General features: G+C 41.3%; 1 protein-coding gene across 1 annotated transcript; it reads left to right on the top strand.

Annotated features, from left to right (window-relative positions):
- The first annotated feature begins 8,900 nt into the window (after positions 1-8,900).
- On the top strand, positions 8,901-19,539 carry LOC130482352 (histone PARylation factor 1). Its single transcript, XM_056855062.1, has 8 exons — positions 8,901-9,482; positions 10,124-10,283; positions 10,858-11,047; positions 12,319-12,417; positions 14,560-14,710; positions 16,543-16,630; positions 18,497-18,669; positions 19,378-19,539. Exons 1-8 carry the CDS (start codon positions 8,901-8,903, stop codon positions 19,507-19,509), a joined length of 1,575 nt encoding a protein of 524 aa, XP_056711040.1. The 3' UTR covers positions 19,510-19,539.
- The last annotated feature ends 486 nt before the right edge of the window (positions 19,540-20,025 follow it).

The following is a 20,025-nucleotide window of genomic DNA, read 5'->3' as shown; positions in this document are numbered from 1 at the left end:
TTAGAAGCAAGAGGTTGCGTCATTTATAGTATGTCCTAATAAAATTAACAAGTTATAACTCATGGCCTTCAGTAAATATTAAGATATGCAACTATGAGGCATGATGGATGGCCTATATAGCCTGATATCATAATTGTGTCCAAATGTTGCCCAAACGGCACAGAAAGTGGTATCAATTAATTTTGATATTCATAGCTGCATAGACATTATGGCATGTAGGGTGCAAAACAACAAAAAAAGCCAGTTACAAAATCTATATAGTCCTCAGCTTCTTTCACAGCTTTCTGATGGGGGGACTAGATTTTAATACTTTCCTCTCAATTTTCCAAGGTGTATGAGTTCTCTTGTGAAGAGCGTGAGAAGAGTAAGCACTAGATGCTTGTGGTACTGTAAGGAACGCATTAATTTACAAATGAACAGACTGGGTATGTATTATGGGGTTGCACAGAAAGGTCAGGAAGTAGTTTACAGTTTTTCCCCAAACTATTTGTGATGGATTTTCAAGCTACTTTTTGTAGATGCAGGACAACTACCTGTTGCAAAAATGCAAAATATTTTCCTGGCTCAACATAATTAGTTTAGTGTAATTAGTTTTCTGACAGTTCTGTGAACTATAAAACTCCAGAATCCAACTAGCAGTTTATCAATCCATGTAAGAACCACTGTCCGCATTGCACATTTATATAGGTTTCTAAATAGATGCATACATGTGACTAACCTACTAATATCTTTCTATGTCCACAAGACATAAGTAATCGCCCCAAGTCAGAAGTGTTTCTACACAAATAGCAATCTGTCTTGTTAATACCCTGAGAAGACCATAGTACAACATAAAGAGTTAATGCTTATAGAGTATTAACCTCCTGAGCTTAAGCTACTTAACTCCTATTAACATTAAATAGGAGTCATGTGGTTGATACTGTGTCTCAAGCTAATTAAACACCATTCTTCTCATATGAGCTATTTGGTTTCAGACAGAGTATTCAGTATATCATAAGTATACCTTGTTTTTTTATGGTGAAGAAGCTTTATATTCTTAAGGCCCAATTTGGAAGATATCCAAGTACAAAGTTCCAATTAGAAAAAAAGTATGTATTGCTAACCCAACTTTCAATTGTGACTGTATACAAATCTTGGTGATAAAAGATAATGACTAATACAAAGCACTTTATTTTTGAATGAGGATTAATTAATAGTGTACAATAAATGAAACAAAGATGAAAAAGGATAGGCAAATTAACCCTTTTTCAATTTAACACCCTGCAAACTGCAAACCTCTTCACGTTTGTTGATGTTATACACATCCTGAAATGCTGGACACCATAAACAAGGTGTGAGCTGTGAGCCATGTTTTAAGGCACATGGACTAACTGTTTTAACATAAAACCACACAGAATAAAAGGCTTTTATATATTTTTTTACCTTGAACAACGTTTGTGTACATGTCAGGATGTGAATTGTAAGTAGGGTTGCCAGGTGCCCGCTGGTGGCGGGCAAACCCCCGGTAATGTGCCCCTCTGCCTGCTGACCAGCTGAGGGCCGACAGGCAATCGTGCACGAGTGCACCAATTTTTTGCTCTCAAGAAAGAACTGTATACTACCATGTTTTTCTCATCCCAGAGATTTCTTCCTCCTCTATTCAACCACATTTACACGGCCTACTTGACAGAACTGTGGTGCTGGGCAGAATTCCAAAATGATCTGTCAGCATAAAAAACGGCGCTGTGATGACTCAGCAAGTCTATGCAGTCTCACTGCAGCACTGTTCACACCAACTTTATGGAGACAAATTTTCCATAAAACATTACCGCCTTGTTCTCCTTCAATCCATTTTCTTCAGATGAAAGTGCTGAAGCAATGGTGGAGAAACATGTGAATGACTGAAACAGAAGACAGAGAACTTACACTGAGCAAAACAATATTATCTGTAAAATAACACTCCATGTCTGTATAAAGATATTCTAGATGTGTCATGGGCTCTTATGTTACTTAAATTTTTTTAAAGAAAGGGTATTTCCTTATCAGGCAGAGCTTTATTGAAAACATAAAAAATAAAAGGCATTGCCCTATTGCACTTCTGACGTTCTTACTTTATCTGATCTTGTGTGAAAAGAAGCAAGACAATGTCTGTAAGAATGTGTATAAACACCTCCCTCCCCAGTTTAGAAGGTTGGGAGCTATGAATAGGGTTACATATTAAACTTGACACAGACATGGGCTGATAACTTTAAGCGTTAACTGAGTATGTTTATTTAACTTTAACAGGATAGTTAGAGGTCAGCTAGTCAAAAGTTGTTTACTCAGATCCTCAAATCATGAGTGTTGTGTTGTCCATATCGGAGCTATCTTCCTCTTTTCCAACTGCTTTGTTAAAGTTGACAGTTCTGCAAAAGTATCAATGGCTCCCTCTTGTGGCAAAAGTATAGCAGAAATTTAAATTCATATATCTGCATGACCATCTTTAACAGTAATTGGCCACAATCCAGTAAGAGGGATAGAACGTGGACACACATTGTTAGTAACATTTACTCTACATTTAGTAAATTTGGTTATATCATATTGAACTGAAAATAGATGTCAGTTAATTTAACTTTAATCCTCCTCCCCAAAAAAGGTTTATACACACAAACGAACAAAGACGGGGAAGAGAAAAAGTTTCAAGGCACGTAGGAAAAGTCTCACCTCCTAGTCTCATGCTATTTTGGTTGCTCCTAAAAGGCATATGATTGTTACTAGTGAACAGGGTACATTAAAAGAGGTTACACTGTCGCTCTGACAAAGCTTTAATCCAATTTTTTAACGAATGGGTGGACCTGCATCCGTATTACCTTTTTAGCCAAGGTGGTATCAGAATTCCACTGATCCTAACCAATCAATTTACCAGTCTTTTTTCCTAACCCCACCTCAGAGTAAAGGCTTTACACACTTTAGATGTTTGTAAAGTTTTATGGTATTATTTACACAGGTTTCATCATCTCCGAAAAAACTTGAACCTTTTTGTTTGTTGTTCTAGTCCATGCAAGAGTAGATCTTCTGTTTAGACTTTATCACAGTGGATTGTTAATATTATTAAACTTTGTTACTCGCTAGCGGAAGCTCCTTGTCCATTGTCTACGAGCTCACTCCACCAGGTCCCAAGCAACTTCAGCTGTGTTCCTCAAGGGAGTTTCCCAATAGGACATCTGCAAGTCAGCAACCTGGTCTTCATTGGAGACCTTTGTCCACCACTATGGTGTTGACATTAACGCAAGCTAAGAGTCAGTGGTGGGATGAGCAGTATTACACCCCCTCTTTCATTAATGGGGTTCACCCCGCCTCCAGGTAAGAAGCCTTGCTAGTCTCCCAATGTGGGATTGCACAGAAGAGGGTTGTACTTACCTGTAACTGTTGTTCGTGGAGGGCTTCTGTGCAAGGACGCATTCCCTCCCTCCTGCCCCACTGTGAGCCCTTTTTTCTTATGGCCATTTCCATCATAGGTCAGCACACTGCAGTTACCAGGTGTAGCTTGCAAACAACGTTTAATGACAGCTCTCTATAGAATTTAAGGTCTGGTTCACAGAAACAAGAACCTGTATCTAGACCAGGGGTCCCCAACCTTTTTGAGCCTGCAGGCACCTTTAGAATTCTGACACAGCACAGTGGGAAGTCATAAAATGGATGCCGCAGGCGGCAAAGCTAGCCACAAAATGGATGTTGCAGCTTACCTTCAGTCACTTACGCTGTAGTTACAGCTGCTGCCAAAGCAATGTTTTAAAAATCTCCACAGCCAATCAGATCTCCAATGGCCAATGAGAAACTTTGCTGGGGGAAATCCATACTTGGCCGTGCCCACTTTCTAAAAAACCACGTGGAAGGCACTAGGAAATATGTTGGCAGGCACCACGTTAGGAGATCCTGGGTCTCGACCATCGTGTAAGTTACGTGTGCAGAAAACTGCAGCCACCATTATACATTCTGATCCTAAAGACTGATACAACTGAATCCCATGTGCATGCTTACCGGTATAAGAATGTGGTGTCACGGTAAGAGTATTGAACTAGGAATGGCAAGAACCAGGATCAAATTCCTACTCCACCATGAAGCTCACTGAGTGATCCTGGGCTAATCACACTCTTTCAGAATAAACTACTTCAGAGGGTTGTTATAAGGATAAAGTATATTGCTCTGAGCTCCTTGGCGGAGTGGCAGGATAAAACTATGATAGACAGACAGATAGGATAAATCCCACTCAATTCAATGGGAGGCTGCACTAATGATACAGTAAGGAAAAGAATCAAGTTTTGATTAATAAATTTGAAGTGTATTCTAAATAGAAAAGTACAAATTCTTCACTAGAACTGAAAATAGAGAACTCATAGGAACATTTATAATGGATTTTAGAGCTGTTAGCACAAATTTCTAAATTTAGGGAGCCAAGTGAATCACTTCTTAAAGACTGCACAGTGTATGCCATAAAGGGAGACAGTCTGAGACCCAGATTGCTAATTTAATCCTAGAGCTTGCAGAAGCGGCTGAGAAGGCAGAAAAGTAAGTGGCTCTCCTACAGTGAAAAATCACCTTTGAAAATCAAATGTAGGCAGCTTCAGAGTAATGGCAATTCCAGGACTAACAAAAGCCTCAAGCAGAAAAAGTACCAGAGGCCTGCTATAAATGTGGCATCAGCCATAGCATTTATTCTGTCCAACAAATGGTAACAGGTTTTTTTAATTGCAAACTTTCACATCTTGCTAAAAAACACAAAATTTGAAAATCGCAGGACAAAGGACATTTTAACAGTATCCAAAACAGAGGAAAATCCATTTCTTGACTGGTTAACTGCATTTTTCAGCTCTGGAAGAAGAATGGGGGCTGGATCATTTCTGGTACAGCACAATGACTAAGAGAACAAGCTATTTATACAGCAGCTTCCCAGTTCAAATTTCACCTCTGCCAAGGATTCACTTGCCAGCCTTAGGCAAGTCATTTCCTCTTAGCCACCACCACCAAAACAATGGAGATAAGAGTACTGGCAACTGGAATTCTTGACTCTAACCTGTAACAATCTTTAAAAACACAGGGTTTTAGTATTCTCTCTTTCAGAAATTGTAGCCCATAGAATTAGCTTTGAAGTGCTTTTTTAAATAAACGGCCCCAAAGAATATAAGATAGTTTGTGCTTGTGCTTTGGCAAAACCATACCCATTGCTTATAAATGTTCGACTTTATTCCAGGCTTCTGGCAAGGGAACCCCATTAACATAGGATTGCCAACCTCCAGGTATTAGCTGGAGATCTCCTGCTATTACAACTGATCTCCAGCTGATAGAGATCCGTTCGCCTGGAGAAAATGGCCACTTTGGCAATTGGACTCAATGGCATTGAAGTCCCTCCCTTCCCCAAACCTCACCCTCCTCAGGCTCTGCCCCATAAACCTCCCGCTAGTGGCGAAGAGGACCTGGCAACCCTACAGTAACACTACCTCAGGGTTAAGCGGTTGAAACTGATAGGTGCTTCCAATGATCCTGGCAGCCAAGATCCTACACAGAATCAGCAGGAATGATGTTTGCTGTATCAGGAAGTGGCCTGGTTCTAATATTAATATTTTAGGTTTTTGTTTTTATGGTTTCATGTGATTGTTTTGCCGAGTGAGACACCTCAAACAGTCTCTGAAGAGGCAGCACATGAAATCACTAAAATAAACTATTGACAGCTGAACATTTTCAACTGCCAGCTACAGACAAAAAGCAGCATTTAGTGATGGGAGGGTACAAGATTTTGCAGATAATCTACAAGAGATCATTACTATCAGTGAAACTACCAGCAACGCGTCAACTTGAAAGACTTGATGAAGGTGAAGAAATTGAAACTGCATTACTTTTCTACCAGGCAAAGTGGCATAAAACATGTAGAATCAAGTCTAACAAGGGCATACTTTGGAATCAAACTGGTTCGTCAGTGGGAATTTCTTGGAAACTCCTCAGAAGACACCTGCCTAGGCACCATTGGCACTCCTGATGCAAAAATAAAGGGGTGTACTAAAACGAATGACAGGCTAGCCCATTAGAAACAATGGGAGAAGCTGCACAGCCCATTTAAGATATTAGGAGCCTGGAGTGTCCATAGACTTCCATTGGCTCCATTGAAACACATTACAGCACAAAAAGAGTTGCAAATAAAATGTGGAATGGATTTTCCAGCAAGGTCTCTAAGCCCAGATACACTCCTCTGGGACTGGATTGACAGCCCCTGGGACTAGCACAAGTGTTCTGGGGCTGGAATGAGAGCCCCACAAGTGGATTGACAGCCCCTAGGACTAGCACAAGTGTTATTTATAAGATGGACAAGTCTGTAGGCATTCAGTTCAGACATCCAGTCTTAGCAAGGGCTGGCTATCTTGAAAAGAATCCCCTTTTTAGGGAGTTCTCCAGTCTCACAGGAAGATTTGTAAATGTTGGAGAAATCTGTAAGTATTCAGTCCACACAAGGACTAAACACTTAGAGAGATTTTTAGGCAAGGAAGTCTTAACCCATATGGAAGGTCTGAGAGCCTCAATCCACGCAAGAATCAAGGGTCAGGAACCTACATCCCATGCAAGGGATGGAGAGATCCATGCAGGCCAACGGGCATCAACCTGCTAGGAACTCTCACTCTTGGCTAGGAAATTCCTTCTATCTTTCAAGATCAGTATCCTTCCCCACCCTTGACAGTATTTGGTTAGATCTGATCTTGAGACATACCCGTGTGCACCGCATGTCCTCTGGGCCGCAAGTCTTTGCGCTTACCTTATAAGGATTTCCTGTTAGGTCATTTGCTGACCTTAACTATAAACTAAACAGTCAGTTTGTGTCTCTGTCGTGTATATGTAGTGGTTGATTTACCTGCATTCCCATCTTCTGAATCTTATGGTCAGAAGGAACCATTCGTTTATCTTATAAGACGTTTCTTTCATTTTGAAACCTTAAAACTCACATTATATGGTTCTCGTAGGTTATCCGGGCTGTGTAACCGTGGTATTTTCTTTCCTGACGTTTCGCCAGCTGCTGTGGCCGGCATCTTCAGAGGAGTAACACTGAAGGACAGTGTCTCTCAGTGTCAAGTGTGTAGGAAGAGTAATATATTATATGATTACATTTCATTATATGATTACATTACATCATTACATTACAATCACATTATATGATTACATTACATCATTAGGTCATAGTTAGCAACACATTACCAGAGTACAGGAGAAAAAGTCAAAAACACTTTGATGCTGCCTGCATTTCAGTGGAGAACATCCTGGAAGCCTCCTTACCGGCTTCAAGGTTGCTCTGAATACCCTCAGAAACAAGCGCCTTTCTAAGAGGGCAATCAGTCAAGGACGGAGCTGCAGCTCAGGCCTGTATCTTAAGAATACAGGAAGACCTTGACAAAAAACATTTAAGCTGAGTCATTTCCAATGAGTCAGGCTTCTGAAAAGACTGTTTTTTTAATTACATATGAAGTCTATGGATTTCAAATGGAAAAATTCTATATTCTTTCTGCATTTGTGCTCTAGCCCGTTACAAGGGACCTTGCTGGAAAATCCATTCCACATTTTCTTCGCAACTCTTTTTGTGCTGTAATGTATTTCAACGGGGCCAATGCAAGTCTATGGCACTCTAGGTTCCTATTATCTTAAATGGGCTGGGCAGCTTCTCCCATCGTTTCTAATGGGCTAGCTAGCCTGTCATTCGTTTTAGTACATCCCAAAATAAGACTCGGTACTCCTCTCTTTAGTTCCAGCGCCAAGTATGCATGGCTTTTGCTACAGGGATGCCAAGAGCCAGGGTCCCTCCACTCTTCACCCACAGAAAAGGATTTGTGCCCCCATCGTGTGAAATGTCCAAAGGCAAGCGTTGAAACCCTTACTGAAGGGCGCCAGTTCCACCCTGGAAACTTGACAGTGTTTGCAGTAGTCTTCGTTATACTGGCACTGGCTTTTTCTTTTGCCATGGCGTTAAAATGGCTGGCTCGGAAAGGGGGGGGCGCAACTTGTATGAACTGCGCCTAAGAAGTCCTCCTCCTCTAGGGTTGCCAACCTCCAGGTGATACCAAAAAACAAAACCAATGGTGCTGTAATACAAGTAGTGAGGAAAAAAACAGCACACAAGCTCAAGGTATAGTAACAATTGTCTTGTAATGATTCTTATAATTCTAAAACAGTATTAAATAATACAATGATTTTTATCTACAAACAATACATCTTATATGGCTTAATGGTTCCCACAGACGAAGTTGTGGTTTCCTCACAACCTCCAGGTGATAGCTGGAGATCTCCTGCTATTACAACTGATCTCCATAAACCTTCAATTCGTGACTGGAGAGGGAAATTATGGATGTATATGAGGATGGCCAAATTAACAGAATTCCTACATGGAAAAGATATGGAAGAATTAAAAAAAAAAAACCTTGGGCAAAGGCCATCACATATCGGGACAAACTGGCAAAAATGGATTTTCCTACTTTAGTTAGTGAGTTATAGAAACAAGATAATTTATTTTTATATTATTATTATTAACAACTTTTAAAACTGTGTAGACGCTTCTGCGGAAGTCAGGGGAAGGGTCACTTTTTAAGGTGGGTGGAGGGTCAAAAGGGTATTTTGGCTTTGTTGAACTTTACAACTTTGTATAATCATAATTGATACTCTTTTGTATTTTTTTGTTATTATTGTATTTGTTTGTTTTGTTTTATATTATAAGAATTAAAAAAATATTAAAACAACAACAACGACCGATCTCCAGCCGATAGAGATCAGTTCCCCTGGAGAAAACGGCCGCTTTGGCCGTTAGACTCCATGGCCTTGAAGTCCCTCCCCAAACCCCGCCCTCTTCAGGCTCCACCCCCCAAATCTCCCGCCGGTTGAGAAGAGGGACCTGGCAACCCTCTCCTCCACTCATGACAGACCTGGGGCGTCAGCCGGCGACTCGGCCTATCAGGTGGGAGCGGGGCTCCTCCAAGCCAACCACCGCGTTGCAGAGGCGGCCGCAACAAACCCTGAAACCTCCCGCCCGCTCAACGGGAGGACCAAGGACGCAAGACGACCCCGAACGAAGGGGAGGCGGCACCATCTCCATAGCGACGACGCAAGGGGACGTCGCGCCTCGTCTCGACTTGCGCGATGGCGTCACGCGGCCTTGGCGGCTCCTGCCGCAGCCGGAGGCGGGCGGTCGCGGTCGCGGCGGCGGGAAGCGGGATGACTGGAGGCGGGAAGCGGAGGCCCCGCGCGGCCACGCAGGGGCTGGAGCAGGTACCCGTGCCACTCTTCCTTTGCGACAGGTGTCCTCTCGGACAAGTCCCACAGAGCCCTGCTGTGCCTCCTGCTTCCGACGGCCTCCTGGGTTCAGCCTCGGACGCCGTTCCACAAGAAAGAACGCGCGCTCCCGAGCATGTGCAGAGTTGCTGCTCAGTCTGAGCTCAGCCTTTCCTTCTTGGCGGTTTGGAGGAATAAACGTGGCGCGAGATCTTTTTAGCATATTTGTAGAATGGCTTTGTTGCCGCTTTTAAGCTTTTTTTTTTTAACTTTCTGCTAAAAGTAGTTAATTATAGCCTTCTACTTAATTCTCTTAGCAAAGAGCACGCTTCTGGCAGAGGGGATGGGCACAGGTAAAATATGAAGCTGCCGTTCATGCCCCCTCACCCCCCCCCCGTCCAAACCTTATTGTTTAAGAACTAAACATTGGAATCTGCCATGTGTGTGTCTTGGTACATAATATCTCTCTGCAGAAAATGCTGTATATTTAGAAAAGGGCAAGGGTCCAGTAGCACCTTCAAGACTAACAAACATATTTTCTGGTAGGGTATGAGCTTTCGTGAGCCACAGCTCACTTCTTCAGATACCAGAGCTGTGGCTCACGAAAGCTCATACCCTACCAGAAAATATTTGTGTTAGTCTTTAAGGTGTTACTGGACTCTTGCCCTTTTCTACTACTGCAGACAGACTAACATGGCAACCCACTATGCATATTTAGAGAATGAGTTTTTGTTGCACTTCCCTATCTTCATTTTTGCCACACTATGCTCCGCAGTGGACTCCTCATACACATAAAGGCATGAGTTTGCCGCTTCCCAGGGTATGGGATTAGAGTAACATAAGTCATTTGGGTTTTTTTTGTTGGCAGTGTGAAAAATCTAAAGATGTAAAGAAAAGGCGGTCTAGTGAAGCAGACATTCCCCATCATCTGTGCCAAGAAGTGGAAACTTGCTATCGGCTCAAAATGCCTGAAGATTTCTATCATTTCTGGAAGTTTTGTGAGGAGCTAGATCCTGACAGGCCATGTGGTGAGCTTTAAAAATTGAAAGCTTTCATCTTGTGCAAAGTCTAATAAGTAGTAAGTGTAAGCCATTGTTTGAATTTAAAATACAGATCTTGTTTCCTACGTGTGATCAAAATTTTTTGTCTCTAGTCTGCAAAAGAAATTGTAAGAATGGAAGACTTGTGTGCAATGCATGCAGCATTGTTGCTTCCACTGGAGTGTTCTCTTTTTATTCTGTTTTAAGTAATCTTTTTGTCTGAGCACTTAAGGATTGAGGCTGGGGTCTACAGAATATCTGTCATGTATCCCTAACACTTTTTCTACAGGTACACAGAACATTGATCAAAGCTTGAGAAAACAGCAATAAACATTGAATTTATAAAGCAGTAGTAAACTTTAGGCTTCCTTTTTAGTATGTGATGGCTTGCTGTTTATGACTTCTGTTGTGAATACAGTAATTAAGAAAATGTTTATAAATCAGTGGGGACTGACAGAGTTTCCTCATTGAATTTTTTAAATTCAGTTGGGAATGTTTTTTTTTGCTCAAACCTTTGTTATCAAGATACAATATGTGTTGTTTTGTTGACTTATTTTTATAGATGCACTTAAGTCAAGCATTGGACTTCAGCTAGTTGGACCATATGATATTCTTGCTGGAAAACACAAAAAGACAAACAAATCAGGAGATGTGAACTTCAACCTTCACTGGAGATTTTTTTATGATCCTCCTGAATTCCAGACTGTTCTTACTGGGGACAGCAAAATGCAGTATCATGTGGGATATTTTAGGTAAGCAAATAATTTGGGAGAGAGATTTTCTTCTTGCCTTTGTAATGCTGTCATACAGCAAACTCTGTCTTACTTTCAAGTATTTCTTCTTGAAATAAACATGATGCAGAAAAACTAATTCCTCTATCACTCAAGTGACAATTTTTGAGGTAATCATGTTGTGAAAATATGATACCAGAATGTATTATCTATCACATTTTTATTCTACCCCTTCTTGAAGGAACTCAGGAAGTCTCTTTCCCCCATAGTATTCTTACAGAAACTTCGTGAGGTATGTTAGGCTTAGAGAAAGAGGTTGTGATTGGATCATAGTCACCCAGTTCGTTCCAGAGCTGTGAGCAGATATAAACCCAGCTCTCTTAGCTTGACATTCTTATGACTAAAGCATGGTAGTGCACTTTCTTTTATCTTTGCAAATTGGAATGATCATGTGACAAGAATCCAGCCAAATTGTATAGCATAACACTGATCAATTTAGGACTGTATCACAAAATATGTTACAAAAAGACTCCTGTGGTGCCAAATATTTATTCTGTAATCTGTCACCGACCTTACTCTGACCAAAATAGACATTGCTTAGAAGTGGAAGATCATTATATGCCATAGTCTGAGTTGGAATTCCAAACAAACTTGTTATTAGAAGAAACTTTCCTGATTTTTCTAGTTGCTAACTCCATGTATTATTTTCAGTAAGCTATTGAGAGAGAAAAAATCAGTGATTTTTGTGGTTGATTTATGTAATTGTGCTGCATGTATGAAAGCATGTAAAAAGATAACTTTAACACTTTCCTGAGCTTCCCTTATTGCAGAAATATGAAGCATTGCTAGTTGGTAAATTTGCTTTACACCATGGATAGCTGATACAGTAGTTTATTTCTGTTTAAATTAAAATTTTGTAGTTATGCTGTGTAGTTGGTTATGTTAGTTTTGGCCTTCTGTCTTGCCTGGATCATGGTTTTTCTGAACCTAAAAGCAGAGTTATAAAAAAACAATAAATCTAATTGCATAATTATAATTTGAGAGGCATTTCAATCTTGGAGAAATATAGGTTCTCTATCACTAGTTCAGTTACGCTGTTTTTGACAGAAAAAAAGTACTGGGTGGGATTCCGTGACTCCATTGGAAGACTGCTTACTTAGCAGAAAGGAGACATGGGATCTAACCCATTGTGTTTGACTCTACAAAGCTCCTTAAGAATGCTGATGTAATATGCTAAGGTATGTTCAGCTGATACATTTCTGAACTTTCTGTGTGCATATTGTTTTTAATAGAGACATGCCAGATGAATTGCCAGTGTGGGTTGGAGAAAACGAAGCCAAGAAAGGCTGCATGATTTCTCAAGTTGGTGACAATATATTTACTGCTGTAAAGTAAGGTTTAATACTTTCACCCTAAGCTTTCAAATGAAAAAGATACAGGCATAGATCCCATGGAGTATTTCCACAGGCAGAGAGGGATATGAACTTGTGGGGTTCAACTTTTTCGCCTTCCCACGCAGCAAGAAGTCCCCCAAGAACAGGATTTCAGGGGCATTTCAGGCTGCTGCAGGAGGGAGGAAGCCAAAACATTGCATTCTGTCAGTGCGTATCCCTCCTCCTGCAGAAACATTCTGTAGGATGTAAGCCATTTTCTGGGCCAAACCAGACAGGGAACGTTTTCTAACAAGATTTTGACGGGGCTTTTAGAAACTGAAATTTAACATGGGCTGCAAAGTTGAGGAGCAGTTTTAGCCTTCTGCCTGAGATCTACTGTTTGGCTCAAAACTATGCCTTCTTCAGCTGCTTATCTCCTTGGAGGGGAAAAGATGTGGGGGATGGTATATCTTTTCTCCCATGTATGGGAAAGTAACTGGGGAAAGTGATTTGGTTAGGAAAAATGGCCTTTGGTGAAAGACTTACGCTTCCCTTCTGTCCCTTTGCTAATCAAATTTGTGCATGCACAGACATTTTGGTAGAGGGGGGAAACCATTGGGAGACTGCTCCCACTCCACTCCTAGTTTTGTCATCAAAATTTCTAATCTTGATATTTCTCTTGCATGCCAAATTCTTTGATACAGCTGTTTCACTGTTCAGCTTTGTTAACACTGGATATGCCTTTGGATCCCATGTTTTTGTTTTGTAATTTGTAAAAAAAATTCTCAAACACCTAGTTCAGGGGTGGGGAACCTTTTTCCTGCCAAGGGCCATTTGCACATTTATAGCATCATTCGGGGGCCATACCAGGTGTAGATCTCCCGGTGCGGGGGAGAGGCTAGGGTTGCCAGGTCTCCGGCCACCACCTGGAGGTTGGCAACTCGGGAGGCCACGCAGAGAAGGCCTGGAGGGCTCCCCCGGTTCTTCCCCCCCCCCCCGCAGGCGGGAGGGGGTGGGCCTGAACAAACGAGGCGCCAGGGAGGTGCAGCCTGTGGTCGATCGGCAAGGGAGGAAGGAAGGAAAACAGAGAAAGAGGAAAAGGGAGAGAGGGAGAAAGAAATGGAAAGAGGGGGATAAAGAAAAGGACGGAGGGAGACAGACAAAGAAAGAGACAGAAAGAGAGGGAGAGAGAAAAGCCTTCCCCCCCACACACATACACACACTCCGGCCCCACGTGACCTGACCTCAGGCTCCATGCCCTCCCCGCCCCAGAGTCCACAAAAGGCCCCCTGAAGCCCAATCGGCTGCGTGCATGCTCTGCCGCCAGGAGCCGCGGGCCTCTTCCCCCCCCTCGCTGCTCAACAGCCGACAGGCAGCAAGAGGGGCTTACAGTGTTCCACAGTGGCTATAGGGGGCAACCTTGGGGGAAGTGTCCCTCTCCCTCCTCTCGCCGGCCAACAGCTGTCAGTCGCTGAGAGGAGGTCCAAAGGGCACCACAGCACCCCTGCAAGCCATGGCCCCAGGAACACCCTCAGGGAGGGCCGCCCTATGCTGAGCCTCCACGGCGGGGCCCCAGAGTCCCGAGGGCCACAAAAAATGTCCTCGGGCCTGAGGTTCCCCATCCCTGACCTAGTTGATGTGGTTAAAAAAAATTTAAACTGAAGCTAACTGCTTTAGACTATATAGTATTATTAGGATTTTGTATCAGAAAAGATTTTGGATATTGAACTAAACTTTAATATAGCAATATATACTGGGAGGTTTGCTTTCAGACAATATTTGATGCTGCCTTGTGGGTTTCTGTTTTTTTCACATTCTGTAAAGTGGACAAGTAATTGACGCATTACATCCATTTCCAAGTACTGGCTCAGAAAAGCCAAGTTGTTAGTGCCATTCAAAAGTAAGGACCATTTGGTCTGGACTGTTAGTTTTTCCTTTAGCATATTTTGGATTGGCAGAAGGCTTTTTTATTATTTGAAAAAGTGCCCCAAAGAAAATTCTGAATGTTTTTGCATCTTAAGTTAGCTTCGTAATAAACATCACAGTCTTAGTTTATGTTGGTTTGCTGCAATCGGGTTAAATTATTTGCAAGAACAAAAATTATGCTTTCATAATTCTAGAAAAAAATGGCCTATAGTGTAATGTTTTCTTTTATTTCAGATTATTTTTGTCCAGAAAGCTTAAGGAATTGCCAGATAAAAAGAAAAGTGGCATTTTGAAAGCAATAGATGGAAAACTAACAGAAACAACCAAAAAACTGGGTTATTCGTTGGAGCAAAAAACAGCGAAAATGAAACAGAGAGATAAGAAAGTATGACTTGATTAATGTTCATATTCACTGAAGTGGGTGGGATTACTTCTTATACTTTGCAGTTTATTATCTTTCCCCCATTACACTTAAGAATTCATCTAGTAGTAATCCAGAGTTTTTGTGATATGAAATTACAATCAAGGTGCAAACCTAGGTTATAAGTACCAATTACGCAATTTCGTTTTGGAAAAGAAAACTGCCCTTAAAAGGGTTGCTTTAAAAATAATAAGTATTTTATAAGGGATGAGTAATAGGTATTGATGGAGCAGAGATGTTAAATATAATAACCATTACTGATCAGTTTTTTCTATATAGAATGTTATCCAGTCAGTACCAAGAGGCAAAATAACAAGTATAAAATTAGAAACTACAAGTTTTTTTCCTTCCCTTTTTATGGGGAATCTATTGTTAAGTAGATATGACATAAGTTCGGGGTAGAAATGTTAAATATAGTAATGTTATTGAATTAGTATTAAGAGGTAAAATAGCAAGTATAAAACTAGAAAATTAAAACAGATACATAGGATTAGTAGGATATTAGTGATTTGTTAGCATAGTTTCTGTAATATGGGTGTTATTAGCAATTAAGTTGTGTTGGGTATAGGCACATTTTAGAAGGGGGAAAACTGCTGTATGTTTGTTGTGTGTATGTGAGTTTGTTGTGTTTTTGTATTTAATATATAAACAATAAAAAATTAAAAGTTGCTTTAAAAATAATTAAAACAGTTTGATAATTTGTTGAAAATGAGTACAAAGTGTAATTTGACCCTATCTATTTTAAGAGCTCCAGGAGCCAAATTCAGAACAGAGAAGCAATTTCTTAGTCCCATCTGATCATTCATGTTTAAGTATTTTTTTTAACTCTCAGTTATAAAAGTGCCCTAAAGGCAGAGAGTCTGATTTTATATTCTGAAGATATATTTGAGCAGGAGTACTAGTTCTGAGGGCCTAGAAGACGGCACCACAAATATTATGTAGAAGACCAAATCTGGAATTATGAATAGGGTAGATTGTGACTCAGCTAGAAAATTATAAGTGTGGATACAGACAGCCAGGCGAAACTATGTTGGCTGCAGCAAAAACATGCTGAGGAGAAGATGGTAGAGATAGCTCTTCAGTACTACAAGGAAGGGATCAAGCTGCTGCTACATCCACCTTGGTGGTGATAACAACAAAGTACGTGCAACACTGTTTGCTGTGAATGATGCTATCTTGGCCTCAGCCTCTACTGCATAGGAATGGCAGTTGAAAAGCGAGTTTAGTAATTCTTGGAACATTAGGGACCTTTTCCATCTCTCTAAAAATCACAGATTTTGTTAAGGAAATACAGCAGTCAGTTTATTCTGTAGAGCAGGGGTGGGGAACCTTTCTTCTGCCAAGGGCCATTTGGATATTTATAACATCATTTGTGGGCCACACAAAATTATCAACTTAAAAATTAGCCTGCTATATTTGGTCAAACATTTAGCCAGGAGGCGCGACCGGAGTCGGCTCCTAGTATCTGCCACATAGAGGGACTCGCTTTTGAGCTCTGGTGTCCCCAACTGGGCCCAAGAGATTCAGGCAGGGCAGCATCCTTCTGAGCTAGAGATCTGCCAGGACCCATGAAGGGCCAGACCAAATGATTTCACAGGCCTTATGCGGCCCCGTGGCCTGACGTTCCCCACCTCTGCCATAGAAGCTGGTAGTTAATCAGTTTAATATAACATTCTAGAATAATTTCTATATCCATAATTAATATTTCAATTAAGGTTTGGCTGTGGTGTAGTATAAGAGGCTTAAAGATATTATATAGTAATCACACTAGTCTGCCGCTTTCTTTTTCAACACAGGTAGTGACAAAGTCTTTTCATGGAGCTGGTCTGGTTGTTCCTGTAGATAAGAATGGTGTTGGGTACAGAGAGCTTCCAGAAACAAATGGTAAACTAATGTTAGGATTTATTTTCTCAAAACAGAGTTTCCAGTGCAGTCCTAAACAGTTACACCCTTCTAATCCCATTGATTTAAGCGGATTTAGAATTAGAAGGGTGTGGCCACCAAGGAACACCAGGGTTGCCACACAAAGGCAGGCAATGGTAAACTACCTCTGAATGTCTCTTGCCTTCAAAACCCCAAAAGGGATCGCCATAAGTCGGCGGTGACTTGCTGGCAAAAATAAAAGAAGGGTGTGGCTCTGCTTAGAACTGCATTGTTAGAACTGTTTTAGTCAAGTTACAAATATATATCTTTCATAAAGGAAATGTCAAGTGTGTCACTAGTTTTTCATTTACCCCACAAGAATAACAAGAATTTTTCTGTTACTAATATTTATTTGATTAAAGTTAAATCTTTAAAAAGAAGCTGTGAAAAGTGCATTTTAATGTCATAAATTAGCATTAAAAAGCTAATTATACTGTTCAGTGTTTTCTCACTTGAGAGACCATATTTAGTCTTTGATAAAAGCAAGAGTACCATGGCACCTTATACTAACTACCTTACTGTGGCATGAAAAGTAGATTCTACAATAAAATTATTAATCTTTTAGGTATCACAGGATTCTTACATTTTGGGTAGCAAAACTGACAAAACATGGTTACATCAGTGATTTTTCTCCCTGAAAACAGTTTATTGAATACCTGTGAAAATGTGGGATATTAATCTAGAACTTGAAAACTATCTTCCATTCTCCCTTCTTTGTTAGTGGCTTTAAACTTTGTAACCCAAGAACACTTTCTGTAGTGATCTATGTGCCTTGCTTTTCTGTTGTAGAATCCCTGTGTGTTCTGAGGCATACTTTCTCCATTCACATGAAACCCTGAAAAATCCAGCAGTGAGCTGAATGCGCCCAAAGACTTGCTTAGCAGTTAATCTTCTGATAGGGAAACCTTTGACAAGCATCTGAGGAACCCCAGAGTTTCCTGGAATGCAATTTAAAAACCATGATTTTAAAACTGTAATTCACAAACATTTAAAAAAAAAAAAACACATGCCAGAACCCTCTGTCCAGAGGTTTTTGATTTGGGGATGTTTTTTGCTCATATTGCCCTACATCATATGACACTCCCTTAAACTTCATTTAAGATGCCACCAGTCCATAGGTATCACTTGCTCAGCACTGTCTCTACTCCTGACAGCAGCTCTCTAGGGCCTCAAGTAGAAGAAATGTCTATCAATTTTCTTCTTGTCAGCTTTCTTCATTATCCAACTTTCACACCCATAACCTCTACGCCAGGGGTGTCAAACAAAAGGCCTGAGGGCCGGATCCAGCCCTTGAGAGTTTTTATCCGGCCTGCAAACCACACACACACACACCATCCTCAATCTGGGCTGGCGAGGCATGGCCTGGCCCGACCAAGTGACATTTATCTGATATCATGCTCTTGTAACAGTTGAGTTCAATACCCCTGCTCTACACCATGGAAACAAAATAAGTTTCAGTATAGTTCTCCTTAGGGGAGGGGTCGTGGCTCTGTGGTAGAGCACCTGCTTGGCATCCAGAAGGTCCCAGGCTCAATCCCCGGCATCTCCAATTAAAGGGACTAGGCAAGTAGCTGATGTTAAAGACCTCTACCTGTGACCCTGGAGAGCCCGTCGGTCTGAGTAGACAATACTGACTTTGATGGACCAAGGGTCTGATTCAGTATAAGGCAGCTTCATGTGTTCATGTGTGTTCATGCTTCCAGTATGAGCTGATTTAGGCTCCATTCATAAGCACGCATCATTGGAAGTATCAATGGGATGTTGTTACTTTGTTAGGGCAGCTTCATGTGTTCATGTGTTCTCATGTGACTTTATTTTTCTCTGCAGCTGATCTGAAAAGAATTTGTAAAGCCATTGTAGATGCTCCTAATGATGACCAGAGACTGAAAGCCTTTGCCCCTATTCAGGAAATGCTGACTTTTGTTCAGTTTGCGAATGATGAATGTGACTACGGAATGGGATATGAACTGGGCATAGATCTCTTCTGCTATGGGTCACATGTAAGCTACAAAAAAAAATTTTTTTGGCCCCTCAAGCAGTCTTTAGTGTGACTGCATCAGAGTCTTCCGTTACCATTCTTATAATCCTAAAGTCACTTTTGGAATAGTCATGTGAACAGAAATAGTTTGCTGCTCTGGAAGGAAATGGCTTCAGAAAGGCTTGTAAATGAACTGGAAGGCGTGAGAGATTAACTCTGCACTTCTCAAAATGTTGTTTTAGCAGTCCTCAGTGGAACTGGCTTCCTTGGGAGGTGGTGGGCTCTCCTTGGGCTAGTTGGCCATCTGTCAGTCATTCTGATTCTGTGGTCTTAGGCAGTTCATGAAAGGGAGGGCAGGAAGGTCTCCTTCAGTGTTTGGCTCTCATGGCCCTTTCTTACATGCCCAGGGTAATGCCAACCACCACTTTGGGGATAGGAAGCAATTTTCCTCCAGGCCAGATTGGCCAGGGATCCTGGAATTTTTTTTTGGCCATCTTCTGGGCATGGAGTAGGGGGTCACTGGGGGTGTAGGAGGGGAGGTAGTTGGTAATTTTCTGCATTGTGCAGGGGATTGGACTAGATCACCCTGGTGGTCCCTTCCTTCTCTGAGATTCTAATCGGGAAATCACAAGTTTTTGACATGAAAAAAGATTTGATGCACATATCAGTGTATAATCTTTGTGTGGGGGGGAAGCTATCAATTACAACTTGTTCTTATAATCTCTTGCAGTATTTCCACAAGATTATTGGCCAATTGCTGCCTCTTGCTTACGGTTTGCTGAAGAGGACCCTGTTTGCAGAAATTATTGAAGCTCATTTAGCTGACAGAAGAGAAGAGAATGTAGATCAACTTGCAGTGTGATATAAAATGAAATTTGTACGGTGAAGTATCATGTTGTTGTTGTTTTCCTATTAAACCTATGTAGTTTCTATGTGTGATAAAGGAAACTTCCCCCCCCCCCCTAAACAAGCATACCCTACTGGGAGGGAAAGGACCAAAGCCACATTTTTGCCACTTTCATGACCCTCCCCCATTTTCTTGGGTTTAAGTGCAACTTTAGAAGGCAGTGGAATTCAAGCTGTTTTTCAGGAAATCGGGGAATTCCACAATAGGATGTGCAGTGGCAAATAAATTGTTCTCTGAAGGCGTTAGCACCCTCCGTTAACAGAGCACAGTGATGAAATGCAGACAGCACCCTTGTACTCCCTATAATGCTTTCCAGAATCTCTGCAAGGACAGGTTCTGTGGCAGACAACATGCAGAGTTTCCCTGAAGCTAGAGGGTTTAAAAGTACATAACTATAAGGCAGTCCCGTTTAATACTCCTTTTCAGCTGCTAACGTTTTCCTATCTGCACAGTGAGGTATCACCAAAAGTA

This window comes from Euleptes europaea, chromosome 9, assembly GCF_029931775.1.
Source record: "Euleptes europaea isolate rEulEur1 chromosome 9, rEulEur1.hap1, whole genome shotgun sequence".
Taxonomy (NCBI): Eukaryota; Metazoa; Chordata; class Lepidosauria; order Squamata; family Sphaerodactylidae; genus Euleptes; species Euleptes europaea.
The sequence above is the reverse complement of the archived record's forward strand: the minus strand, read 5'-3'. Positions and strand labels throughout refer to the sequence as shown.